The sequence below is a fragment of the Salvelinus namaycush genome, chromosome 33 (assembly GCF_016432855.1).
Source record: "Salvelinus namaycush isolate Seneca chromosome 33, SaNama_1.0, whole genome shotgun sequence".
In the NCBI taxonomy this organism is placed as follows: Eukaryota; Metazoa; Chordata; class Actinopteri; order Salmoniformes; family Salmonidae; genus Salvelinus; species Salvelinus namaycush.
The window spans coordinates 1,911,167-1,925,016 of NC_052339.1; the positions used below are offsets into that span (position 1 = coordinate 1,911,167).

The 13,850-nt window shown below is 46.2% G+C and overlaps 1 protein-coding gene across 1 annotated transcript in view; it reads left to right on the forward strand.

The window, feature by feature from the left end:
- Positions 1-13,850, forward strand: part of LOC120027768 (arf-GAP with SH3 domain, ANK repeat and PH domain-containing protein 1-like) — a 75,726-nt gene that overhangs the window by 28,745 nt on the left and 33,131 nt on the right. Inside the window, exons 3-4 of the mRNA XM_038972789.1 lie at positions 2,601-2,746; positions 12,792-12,866. Coding sequence (XP_038828717.1) covers positions 2,601-2,746; positions 12,792-12,866 — 221 coding nt within the window. The remainder of the gene's footprint in view (positions 1-2,600; positions 2,747-12,791; positions 12,867-13,850) is intronic.

Here is a 13,850-nt window from a genome sequence, read left to right on the forward strand (position 1 = left end):
AATCCCATATACAATCCCATATACAGCCCTGCAAATAGTCTGAGTAGCCATTTGACTAGATGTTCAGGAGTCTTATGGTTTGGGGGTAGAAGCTGTTTAGAAGCCTCTTGGACCTAGACTTGGCGCTCCGGTACCGCATTCCGTGCGGTAGCAGGGAGAGCAGTCTATGACTAGGGTGGCTGGAGTCTTTGACAATTTTTAGGGCCTTCCTCTGACACCGCCTGGTATAGAGGTCCTGGATGGCAGGAAGCTTGGCCCCAGTGATGTACTGGGCCGTTTGCATTACCCTCTGTAGTGCCTTGCTGTCGGAGGCCGAGCAGTTGCCATAACAGGCAGTGATGCAACCGGTCAGGATGCTCTCGATGGTGCAGCTGTAGAAACTTTTGAGGATCTGAGGACCCATGCCAAATCTTTTCAGTCTCCTGAGGGGGAAAAGGTTTTGTCGTGCCTTCTTCACGACTGTCTTGGTATGCTTGGACCATGTTAGTTTGTTGGTGATGTGGACACCAAGGAACTTGAAGCTCTCAACCTGCTCCACTGCAGCCACGTCGATGAGAATGGGGGCGTGCTCGGTCCTCTTTTTCCTGTAGTCCACAATCATCTCCTTTGTCTTGATCACATTGAGGGAGAGGTTGTTGTCCTGGCACATGGCCAGGTCTCTGACCTCAACCCAATAGGCTGTCTCATCGTTGTCGGTGATCCGGCCTACTACCACTGTTGTGTCATCGGCAAACTTAATGATGGTGTTGGAGTTGTGCCTGGCCGTGCAGTCATGAGTGAACAGGGAGTACAGGAGGGGACTGAGCACGTACCCCTGGGGGGACCCTGTGTTGAGGATCAGCGTGGCGGCTGTGTTGTTACCTACCCTTACCACCTGGGGGCGGCCTGTCAGAAAGTCCAGGATCCAGTTGCAAAGGGAGGTGTTTACTCCCAGGGTCCTTAGCTTATTGATGAGCTTTGAGGGCACTATGGTGTTGAACGCTGAGCTGTAGTCTGAATAGCACTCTCACATAGGTGTTCCTTTTGTCCAGGTGGGAAAGGGCAGTGTGGAGTGCAATAGAGATTGCATCATCTGTGGATCTGTTGGGGCGGTATGCAAATTGGAGTGGGTCTAGGGTTTCTGGGATGATGGTGTTGATGTGAGCCATGCTCAGCCTTTCAAAGCACTTCATGGCTACAGACGTGAGTGCTACGGCTCGGTAGTCGTTTAGGCAGGTTACCATAGTGTTCTTGGGCACAGGGACTATGGTGGTCTGCTTAAAACATGTTGGTATTACAGAGTCGGACAGGGAGAGGTTCAAAATGTCAATGAAGACACTTGCCAGTTGGTCAGTGCATGCTCGGAGTACACGTCCTGGTAATCCGTCTGGCCCTGCGGCCTTGTGAATGTTGACCTGTTTAAAGGTCTTGCTTACATCGGCTGTGGAGAGTGTGATCACAGTCTTCCTGAACAGCTGGTGCTCTCATGCATGTTTCAGTGTTATTTGCCTCGTAGCGAGTATAGAAGTAGTTTAGCTCGTCTGATAGACTTGTGTCACTGGGCAGCTCTCGGCTGTGTAGTACGTCAAAGCCGGTGTAGTACAATTCGATCTTAGTCTTGTATTGATGCTTTGCCTGTTTGATGGTTCGTCGAAGGGCATAGCGGGATTTCTTATAAGCTTCAGGGTTAGAGTCCTGCTCCTTGAAAGCGGCAGCTCTAGCCTTTAGCTCAGTGCGGATGCTGCCTGTAATCCATGGCTTCTGGTTGGGGTATGTACGTACGGTCACTGTGGGGACGACGTCATCGATGCACTTATTGATGAAGCCAATGACGGATGTGGTGTACTCCTCAATGCCATCGGAGGAATCCCGGAACATATTCCAGTCTGTGCTAGCAAAACAGTCCTGTAGCTTAGCATCTGCTTCCTCTGACCACTTTTTTATTGATCTAGTCACTGGTGCTTCCTGCTTTAATTTTTGCTTGTAAGCAGGAATCAGGAGGATAGAATTATGGTCAGTTTTGCCAAATGGAGGGTGAGGGAGAGCTTTGTATGGTCTCTGTGTGGAGTAAAGGTGGTCCAGAGGTCTTTTTCCTCTGGTTGCACATTAACATGCTGATATAAAGTTGTGACAGATCCTGGTGGGGATGTACTCCTATAACAATGAATGGCAGTCTACCCGCATTGCATCATGCACCAATCATTTTTCCTAATGAAATGGCGGTCTACCAATGCTCCTCTTCAACCCATTCTCCCACACCCAGTTAGAAAGATCTACCCCTTTACAGGATGACAATCTGATTTAAGTTGTAAAAGTGATTAGAAACCACACTAAGCTGTTGCATTTGTAACCAGATGATGCAATGGCAAATGTCAACCTTTCCATGCTTGATCACAATCACCTGTCCCTGGCTGTGTCCTAAATGGCACCCTATTCCCTATGCACTACTTTGACCAGAGCCCTATGGACCCTTCTATATACTGCACTACTGAAGTAGTGCTTTATATAGGGAATATGGTGCAATTTGGGACGCAAAGCCTAGCAACACTACTCTTGTTATCATTATTTCAAATTCAAACGAATGTTAACCCAGGTTGTCTCCCTCTGTCTCCCTCTCCCAGACCATGTCCAGAATGAGGAGAACTATGCCCAGGCTCTGGATAAGTTTGGCAGCAATTTCATCAGCAGAGACAACCCTGACCTGGGAACAGCCTTCGTCAAGTTCTCCACCCTGACCAAGGAGCTGTCGACCCTGCTCAAGAACCTGGTGAGACACACAGGACTTTTTTCCAGTTCAGTTACTCATGGCTGGTAATACCCAGAATGTCCACCATTTAATTGACAAAGAGGTGACAGAGCGAACACCTTCACATGAGGGTTTCCCATCTTGGGATGGACTTGACTTGGGTACAGATGTCCTATCTTAATTTGATCACTCTGTTGTCTCAGATAATTTTCCTGCACAGCAGGATTGTAGTGTATTCGAGGTTTAAAAAGGCTTCTGAAGTTTGTAATTTCCACTTTAAAATGTCAGATTTATCTTAACAAAAAATGTGTCAACCACTACGAAAATGTACATTAATTATAATCAACATAATAATTCACATTTCCTGTTTCTGCAGGATTATTTTCCTGCTGTGAGAAACTGGTCAAATTACAAATGCACACCTGTGTGTGTGTAGGTTTGTGTGTGTCTGTGCGTGTGTGTGTGTGTGTGTACACATGATAGTGTTATACGTTATACAGAAACTTTTTCTAGATCGTGAAAAATGGTTTGGTACAAGAATCTGTGTTACTTTCAGTACTTCTGTCAAATGTGTCTCACATCTGATATGGATTGAGAGGATCGAGTCTGTCTAGTATTTTGTCTGAATCTTTTCAAGAGGGCAATAAGTAGTAAGCTAGCCAGGCTACACTGACACAGCGCAAGCCACTTTTTTAGAAGCACGCGAGAGAGAGAAAATGCAGACAGCATGGCTTTTTCAAACCAAAACATTATACCTCCACACCCGCAGCTTGTTGACAAAACTGTCTCCAGAAGCAAACTTTGGAATACTTTGCTTACAGAGCAGATGATGAGGGCCAGCCCACTGAAACAACTCTGCAAAAGGTGTTACAAAGCAGTGTGCAGTGCAAAGGAGATTTACTTCCAAAATAACATAAAAAATTATTTTACACATGACATTTGCATTGTAGCCTAACGTTATTCTTCTAGCAACTAAATTCGAATAATGTTTTTGTGACAGTGGCATGAACATACAGTATATTCAGCATGACATTCATGTGAGCATTATAATATGATTACAACCCAAAAGTAATGCAAAAAGCTATGACAGCAATATATTTAGACTACTTTGCATTTGTCTGGGCTTGCTAGCAGTAGCCCAGCCAGCCCTTGGGTCATCACTAATTACCGCAGCCACAAAGTCATAATTTCTACAATTTATCTTCTTATAATCTGATTTGAAACCTAACCTTAATAACCACACTGCTAACCTTATGCCTAACCCTAACCTTAAATTAAAACCAAAAAGCACATTTTTGTTTTCATTTGGAATTTGTGACTGTGGTAACTGGTGACAACCCAGGGTTAGTTATTCAAATCTTTGACCCAGCCCTGGGTGGAGCGTCGCACCCTGGGAGTTGAAATGCACTCTGGGAATCGTAGTAGGCTGTGTAAAATATATTGCATTTCCATGAAATGAGCTTCAAAAGTTTTTTTAATGTCGTTTTGGAACAAAATTATTCATTTAACACCTTAAATTATTTAGCTGTAATGAATAGTGAATCGTAGGTCTAATGAATGTAATTTGACCCAATATTATGGCCATAGATGAGCAAATGATATGTATCAAATAAAAAATATAAACAGTTTAGATGTAATTATAAAATTCTCAGATATGTTTTCGCATAAGGAAAATTGTAAATATTCAAGATATGGTGTTTTATAAAATATATTTTTTTTAATATAGAACAGAAGTTATTCTATTTGTTATTTCAGTTGTTCTACCATTTTTCAACATATTGTTCAATGTTTGGTATCTGTATCGAAGTCAAAATTCTGGTATCGTGACAACAATAACGCGCGAACGACTGAGCATGTACAGTTGAAGTCGGAAGTTTACATACACTTAGGTCATTAAAACTTTTTTTTCAACCACTCCACAAATTTCTTGTTCACAAACTATAGTTTTGGCAAGTTTGTTAGGACATCTACTTTGTGCAAGACACAAGTAATTTTTCCAACAAATGTTTACAGACAGAATATTTCTGTCACGGCCGTCGTCGGAAGGAGACCAAGGTGCAGCGTGGTGAGCGTACATTTTCCTTTTATTTAAAATGTCGCCAACAAAACAAGAAACAAAGAAACGACCGTGAAGCTTAACAAGGCTATAGGGCCACTAACAAAGTCAACTACCCACAAAACACAGGTGGGAAAAGGCTGCCTAAGTATGATTCCCAATCAGAGACAACGATAGACAGCTGCCTCTGATTGAGAACCACACCCGGCCAAACACAAAGAAATAGAAAACATAGAAATAAAGAAACTAGAATGCCCACCCTAGTCACACCCTCTGGCCTAACCAAAATATAGAATAAAAGCCTCTCTATGGCCAGGGCGTGACAATTTCACTTATAATTCATTGTATCACAATTCCAGTGGGTCAGAAGTTTACATACACTAAGTTGACTGTGCCTTAGAAAACAGCTTGGAAAATTCCAGAAAATTATGTCATGGCTTTAGAAGCTTCTGATAGGCTAATTGACATAATTTGAGTCAATTGGAGGTGTACCTGTGGAAGTATTTCAAGGCCCACCTTCAAACTCACTGCCTATTTGCTAGACATCAAAAGAAATCAGCCAAGACATCAGAATATTTTTTTTGCCCTCCACAAGTCTGGTTCATCCTTGGGAGCAATTTCCAAATGCCTGAAGGTACTATGTTCATCTGTACAAACAATAGTACGCAAGTATAAACACCATGGGACCACGCAGCCGTCATACCGCTCAGGAAGGAGACGCGTTCTGTCTCCTAGAGATGAACTTACTCTGATGCGAAAGTGCAAATCAATCCCAGAACAAGAGCAAAGGACCTTGTGAAGATGCTGGAGGAAACAGGTACAAAAGTATCTATATCCACAGTAAAATGAGTCCTATATCAACATACCTGAAAGGCCGCTCAGCAAGGAAGAAGCCGCTGCTCCAAAACCGCCATAAAAAAGCCAGACTACGGTTTGCAACTGCACATGGGGACAAAGATCGTACCTTTTGGAGAAATGCCCTCTGGTCTGATGAAACTTAAATAGAACTGTTTGGCCATAATGACCATCGTTATGTTTGGAGTAAAAAGGCCGATGCTTGCAAGCCGAAGAACACCATCCCAACCGTGAAGCACGGGGGTGTCACGCCCTGGCCTTTGTTATCTTTGTTTTCTGTAATAGTTTGGTTAGGTCAGGGTGTGACAGGGGGGATGTTTGTGTGTTTTTGTCTCGTCTTGGGTGGTTGTATGGTATAGGGGGTTTAGGTAGAGTAGATGGGTTTGTGTTTGAGTGTAGGTGTCTAGGTATGTCTATGGTTGCCTGAATGGTTCTCAATCAGAGACAGCTGTCATTCATTGTCTCTGATTGGGAGCCATATTTAAGGCAGCCATAGGCAGTAGGCTTTTGTGGGTAATTGTCTATGTCTATGTTGCATGTTAGCACTTAGTCTTTTATAGCTTCACGTTCGTCTGTTTGTTGTTTTGTTTTCGTTCGTTTTCGTCTTCCAAATAAAAGAAGATGTATTTTTCACACGCTGCGCCTTGGTCCACTCATTGTCCTCAAGACGATCGTGACAGAATTACCCACCACAAAAGGACCAAGCAGCGTGTTAAGCAGCAGCAGGAGCAACCTACACAGGATTTCTGGACATGGGAGGACGAATTGGATGGTAAGGGACCTTGGGCTCAACCTGGAGAATATCGCCGCCCTCGTGAAGAGCTGGAGGCAGCTAAAGCCGAGAGGCGGTGGTATGAGGAGGCAGCACGGAGGCGAGGCTGGAAGCCTGTTAATCAAGCCCAAAAATGTATTGGGGGGGAGCTACAACGGAGTGTGGCGAAGTCAGGTAGGAGACCTGAGCCAACTCCCTGTACTTACCGTGGAGAGCGAGAGTACGGGCAGACACCGTGTTATGCGGTGGAGCGCATGGTGTCTCCTGTACGTGTGCATAGCCCGGTGCGGTACATACCAGCTCCTCGTATCGGCCGGGCTAGATTGAGTATTGAGCCAGGTGCCATGAAGCCGGCTCAACGCGTCTGGTCTCCAGTGCGTCTCCTCGGGCCGGCATACATGGCACCAGCCTTACGCATGGTGTCCCCGGTTCGCCTACACAGCCCAGTGCGGGTTATTCCACCTCCCCGCACTGGTCGGGCTACGGGGAGCATACAACCAGGTAAGGTTGGGCAGGCTCAGTGCTCAAGGGAGCCAGTACGCCTGCACGGTCCGGTATTTCCGGCGCCACCTCCCCGCCCCAGCCCAGTACCACCAGTGCCTACACCACGCACCAGGCTTCCTGTGCGTCTCCAGAGCCCTGTTCCTCCTCCACGCACTAGCCCTGTGGTGCGTGTCTCCAGCCCATTACCATCAGTGCCTACACCACGCACCAAGCCTCCTGTGCGTCTCCAGAGTCCTGTGCGTCCTGTTGCTGCTCCCCGCACTAGCCTGAAGGTGCATGTCCTTAGCCCGGTACCTCCAGTTCCGGTACCACGCACCAGGCCTACAGTGCGCCTCAGCCGGCCAGAGTCTGCCGTCTGCCCAGCGGCGCCTGAACTGCCCGTCTGCCCAATGCCGTCTGAGCTGTCCGTCTGCCAAGCGGCGCCTGCGCTGCCCGTCTGTACTGAGCCTTCAAAGCCGCCCGTCTGTCCTGAGCCTTCAAAAAAGCCGCCCGTCTATCATGAGCCTTCAAAGCCGCCCGTCTGTCCTGAGCCTTCAAAGCCGCCCGTCTGTCCTGATCCTTCAAAGCCGCCCGTCTGTCCTGAGCCTTCAAAGCCGCCCGTCTGTCCTGAGCCTTCAGAGCCGTCCGCCAGACAGGAGCCGCTAGAGCCGTCCGCCAGACAGGAGCCGCTAGAGCCATCCGCCAGACAGGAGCCGCTAGAGCCGTCCGCCAGACAGGAGCCGCTAGAGCCTTCCGCCAGACAGGAGCAGCCAGAGCCTTCCGCCAGACAAGAGCAGCCAGAGCCTTCCGCCAGACAGGAGCAGCCTTCCGCCAGACAGGAGCAGCCAGAGCCTTCCGCCAGCCATGACCAGCCAGAGCCGTCATCCAGCCATGACCAGCCAGAGCCGTCAGCCAGCCATGACCAGCCAGAGCCGTCAGCCAGCCATGACCAGCCAGAGCCGTCAGCCAGCCATGACCAGCCAGAGCCGTCAGCCAGCCATGACCAGCCAGAGCCGTCAGCCAGCCATGACCAGCCAGAGCCGTCAGCCAGCCAGGACCAGCCAGAGCCGCCAGCCAGCCAGGATCTGCCAGAGCCGCCAGCCAGCCAGGATCTGCCAGAGCCGCCAGTCAGCCAGGATCTTCCAGAGCCGCCAGTCAGCCAGGATCTACCAGAGCCACCAAAGCGGGTATTGACAATGGTGGAGTGGGGGCCACGTCCCGCACCCGAGCCGCCGCCATAATAAGGCCCACCCCGGACCATCCCCTTCTGTGTCAGGTTTTGCGGCCGGAGTCCACACCTTTGGGGGGGGGGGTACTGTCACGCCCTGGCCTTTGTTATCTTTGTTTTCTGTAATAGTTTGGTTAGGTCAGGGTGTGACAGGGGGGATGTTTGTGTGTTTTTGTCTCGTCTTGGGTGGTTGTATGGTATAGGGGGTTTAGGTAGAGTAGATGGGTTTGTGTTTGAGTGTAGGTGTCTAGGTATGTCTATGGTTGCCTGAATGGTTCTCAATCAGAGACAGCTGTCATTCATTGTCTCTGATTGGGAGCCATATTTAAGGCAGCCATAGGCAGTAGGCTTTTGTGGGTAATTGTCTATGTCTATGTTGCATGTTAGCACTTAGTCTTTTATAGCTTCACGTTCGTCTGTTTGTTGTTTTGTTTTCGTTCGTTTTCGTCTTCCAAATAAAAGAAGATGTATTTTTCACACGCTGCGCCTTGGTCCACTCATTGTCCTCAAGACGATCGTGACAGGGGGTGGCAGCATCATGTTGTGGGGTTGCGTTGCTGCAGGAGGGACTGGTGCACTTCACAAAATAGATGGCATCATGAGGCACGAACATTATGTGGATATATTGAAGCAACATCTCAAGACATCAGTCAGGAAGTTAAAGCTTGGTCGCAAATGGGTCTTCCAAGTGGACAATGACCCCAAGCATACTTCCAAAGTTGTGGAAAAATGGATTAAGGACAACAAAGTCAAGGTATTGGAGTGGACATCACAAAGCCCTGACCTCAATCCTATAGAACATTTGTGGGCAGACCTGAAAAAGTCTGTGCGAGCAAGGAGGCCTACAAACCTGACTCAGTTACACCAGCTCTGTCAGGAGGAATGGGCCAAAATTCACCCAACTTATTGTGGGAAGCTTGTGGAAGGCTACCCGAAACGTTTGACCCAAGTTAAACAATTTAAAGGCAATGCTACCAAATACTAATTGAGTGTATGTACTCTTCTGACCCACTGGGAATGTGGTGAAAGAAATAAAAGCTGAAATAAATAATTCTCTCTACTATTATTCTGACATTTCACATTCTTAAAATAAAGTGGTGATCCTAACTGACCTAAGACAGGGAATTTTTACTAGGATTAAATGTCAGGAATTGTGAAAAACGGAGTTTAAATGTACTTGGCTAAGGTGTATGTAAACTTCTGACTTCAACTGTATGTCTTCGTTAGAGGGGGCTGCAATAGTTTTAATTTCCACTGAATATTCCAAGCTGTTATCAAGCCATTTTTTTTAGTTGCAAAAGACCAGCCTGACAAAACCATCATCACAATCACCTCAGCATAGGTGACTGCTGCTTCATCTTCCTCTTACGTTCTTTTTTCACTCGTCTGCTCTCATCTCTCTGCCATACATTTCCCCTGATATTTCTGTTGAAAAACGTGTCCTGTTGGAATCTTGTGTGTGTGAGTGATTGTTGTTGGAAGAAGAGGCTCTCTACCTGTGTGGCCGGCAGTGAGACTAGTGTACGTGTGTGTGAATGTGAGTGTGGGGGAGTGTCTGTGTATGTGGCTGTGTGCGTGTGTGCGTGTGTGTGTGTGTGTTTCAGAGAGAGACTGTGTGTGTGAGAGAGACTATGTGTGTGTGCGTGCATGCGTGAGTATTGTTCTGTGTGCGTCTTTGTGTGTGTGTGTGTGTGTGTGTGTGTGTGTGTGTGAGAGCTCCCCTGGAACCCTCCTAAATCAGCCACCTGTTGACACTGCCTGGGGAGGTGGTATACATGTTGCCTGTAACAGTGGTGAAAGGACAAGCATCTCTTGACAGTCCTTATATCGATGCTAAGTGAAGACATATTGCTCTGTATCCCTTCCTCTCTCTCTGTCTCTCACTTTATTACACAGACACACTTCTGTGCATGAGATATTTCTAAGACATACGTTTGCCTTTATACATTCTTGTGTATCAAGCATTTAGTGTATGTGTGTAGTCTGTGTCGGTCTCACATACGTAGTTAGATACTGAATTCTTGCATCGCTCACTTAGAACGCTGGCAAGCGAGGCTACCCACATTCATAACCAAGCACAGACGCCCACTGATCTATATTCAGACATACAGTGCCTTCAGAAAGTATTCAGACCCCTTGACATAAACCACATTTTGTTACGTTACAGCCTTTTTCTAAAATGGATTAAATAAAAAAATGAAAATCATCAATCTACACACAATACCCCATAATGACAAAGTAAGTGATAACAGGTTTTTAGACATTTTTGCAAATGTATTAAAAATTCAAAACTGAAATACCTTATTTACATAAGTATTCATACCCTTTGCTATTAGACTCGAAATTGAGCTCAGGTGCATCCTGTTTCCATTGATTATCCTTGAGATGTTTCTACAACTTGATTTGAGTCCACCTGTGGTAAATTCAATTGATTGGACATGATTTGGAAAGGCACACACATGTCTACATAAGGTCCCACAGTTGACAGTGCATGTCAGAGCAAAAACCAAGCCATGAGGTCGAAGGAATTGTTCGTAGAGCTCCGAGACAGGATTGTGTCGAGGCACAGATCTGGAGAAGGGTATCAAAAAATGTCTGCAGAATTGAAGGTCCCCCAGAACACAGTGGCCTCCATCATTCTTAAATGGAAGAAGTTTGGAACCACCAAGAATCTTCCTAGAGCTGGACCCCAGCCAAACTGAGCAATCGGGGGAGAAGGGCCTTGGTCAGGGAGGTAAGATTTCCTCTGTGGAGATGGGAGAACCTTCCAGAAGGACAACCATCTCTGCAGCACTCCACCAATCAGGCCTTTATGGTAAAGTGGCCAGACGGAAGCCACTCCTCAGTAAAAGGCACATGACAGCCCGCTTGGAGTTTGCCAAAAGTCACCTAAAGACTCTCAGACCATGAGAAACAAGATTCTCTGGTCTGATGAATCCAAGAATGAACTCTTTGGCCTGAATGCGGAAGGGACTGGGAGACTAGTCAGGATCGAGGGAAAGATGAACGGAGCAAAGTACGGAGAGATCCTTGATGAATACCTGCTTCAGAGCGTTCAGGACCTCAGACTGGGGCGAAGGTTCACCTTCCAACAGGACAATGACCCTAAGAACACAGCCAAGACAATGCAGGAGTGGCTTCGGGACAAGTCTCTGAATGTCCTTGAGTGGCCCAGCCAGAGCCCGGACTTGAACCCGGTCGAACATCTCTGGAGAGACCTGGAAATATCTGTGCAGCAATGCTCCCCATCCAACCTGACAGAGCTTGAGAGGATCTGCAGAGAAGAATGGGAGAAACTCCCCAAATACAGGTGTGCCAAGTTTGTGGCATCAAATCGCAAAGTCTCGATTCTGTAATCGCTGCCAAAGGTGCGTCAACAAAGTACTGAGTAAAGAGTCTGAATAATTATCTAAATGTTTAAAAAAAAAAAATTGCTTTGTCATTATGGGGTATTGTGTGTAGATTGATGAGGGAAAAAAAGTCTTTAATCAATTTTAGAATAAGACCGTAATGTAACAAAATGTGGAAAAAGTAAATGGGTCTGAATGCTTTACGAATGCACTGTAGTGGTCATTTGAGTGTTTATTGAATATATCCTTTTGATAAGTGCTCCCCAAGGGCTGATGTCAGTGTGTACTACTATTGGTAAAAGTATTGATGTTGATAACTCCCTCACATGAACCTGTCATAGATTAATACATCACCATTGGTTATTGACGTTGCTATTATTCTGGCGGACATTTTGCTCTCTCTCTCTCTCTCTCTCTCTCTCTCTCTCTTTCTTTCTCTCTCGCTCTCTCTCTCTTTCTCTATGTATGGAGTAAACTCTTCATATGCTGACACTAGTTTGTGGTATTTACCACCCATAAATAAGGGGCATCTCTCTAGGGAGAGCAGAGTGAGAGGAAGGAGACCACCCTGTTGGTCTGCTAGAGTAGTGAATAGTGGGGTTGAGCCCAGGTTTCAGGCCAGTCTAAGTAGTATCCATCCACTCCATAAAGGGAGACATCCCAAATGGCAATTATAGTGCACTACTTTTGACCAGGGCCCGTAGAACCCCCATAGAGCTCTGGTCAAAAGTAATGCACTATATAGGATATAGGGTGTCATTTGGAATGCAGAACGACAGACCATGGCCAGCTCTAATTGTAGAGTAGCAGCCAGTAAATAGGTGATTGATTTAGACATTAGGTCTTTGCAACGGAGGCACTTAAGCAACACATTAGTGGCCATTAAGTGTTGTTTGTTTCCCGGACCGGATAGGACTTGGCACTGACCATCACAGGTCCAAATGGAATAAATGCTCAGGAATATTGACCTGCATTAATCAATGTGGTTACAGCGCTGTAAGCAAATGGTCGTCAAATTGTGTTTGCTGATTCCTAAATTGCTTAGCACACTTTAAGAGTCTAAAATGTTTTTGCTGGTTCCTAAATAGCCAAGATTGAGTTCACCCCTAGACTGAAGATAATACTGTCAAGGTTTCTTCGAGCCATCACAAATATTTGTTGATGTACTCCATAATGAAAGCTGAAAGAGTAGATGCCTGACTCTTGCCCTCGTGACCGAGTTACTGAACAACTCTCTCTCTCCTGCTCTCTCTCTTTCTCGCTCTCTTTCTCATCCTCACCCTTTTGTCTCTCTCTTTCTCTCTCGCTCTCTATCTCTTCAGCTCCAGAGCCTGAGCCATAATGTGATCTTCACCCTGGACTCGCTGTTGAAGGGGGACCTGAAAGGCGTGAAAGGGGTAAGATTTACAATGAAGACCCTCCTTCCCTTGCTCTCTCCCTCACTCCCGCTCTCTTTCTCTGCCTTATCACCTAGGGGAGGACCTAGCACTGGAGCCCACTCAGTAGAGCCCACGAAGCAGATCTGTCGATTCATGTGTGTGTGTATGTTAGCGATGGCTGTTCCTGCACCATAGCTTGTTCTTCTTCATCTTCTTTTTAAATAGTGAGCCAATTTGTTTTCAGCACTTTTTTATTTCCATGACTGATCATGACTCTCTCTTGTCACAGACATACACTGAGTCTACAAAACATTAAGAACACCTGCTCTTTCCATGACATAGACTGACCAGGTGAATCCAGATGAAAACTATGATCCCTTACTGATGTCACTTGTTAAATCCACTTCAATCAGTGTAGATGAAGGGGAGGAGACAGGTTAAAGATGGATTTCTAAGCCTTGAGGCAATTGAGACATGGATTGTTCAGAGGCTCATACAAAATATTTAAGTGTCTTTGAACTGGATATGTTAGTAGGTGCCAGGCGCACCGGTTTGTGTCAAGAACTGCAACGCTGCTGGGTTTTTCACACTCAACAGTTTTCCGTGGACATCCAGCCAATTTGACACAACTGTTGGAAGCATTGGAGTCAACATGGGCCAGCATCCCTGTGGAACACTTTCAACATCTTGAGTCCATGCCCGACAAATTGAGGCTGTTGTGAGGTCAACTCAATATTAAGAAGGAGTTCCTAATGTTTAGTACACTCAATGTATATGGTGTGATATATGTTTGGAACATGGAATCGCAGTAAAATCACATTATTGAATCGCAACACATATCGAATTGTGTTAATCGCAATACATACCGTATCGGCATCTAAGTATCATGATAATAACTCATCATGAGGTCCCTGGCAATTCCCAGCCCTAGTGTGGTGCGTGTGCCTGTGCTTGTGTGTGTGTGTTTTTGAGAGACAGAGTGGGTGTGTGTGAGAGTGTGCT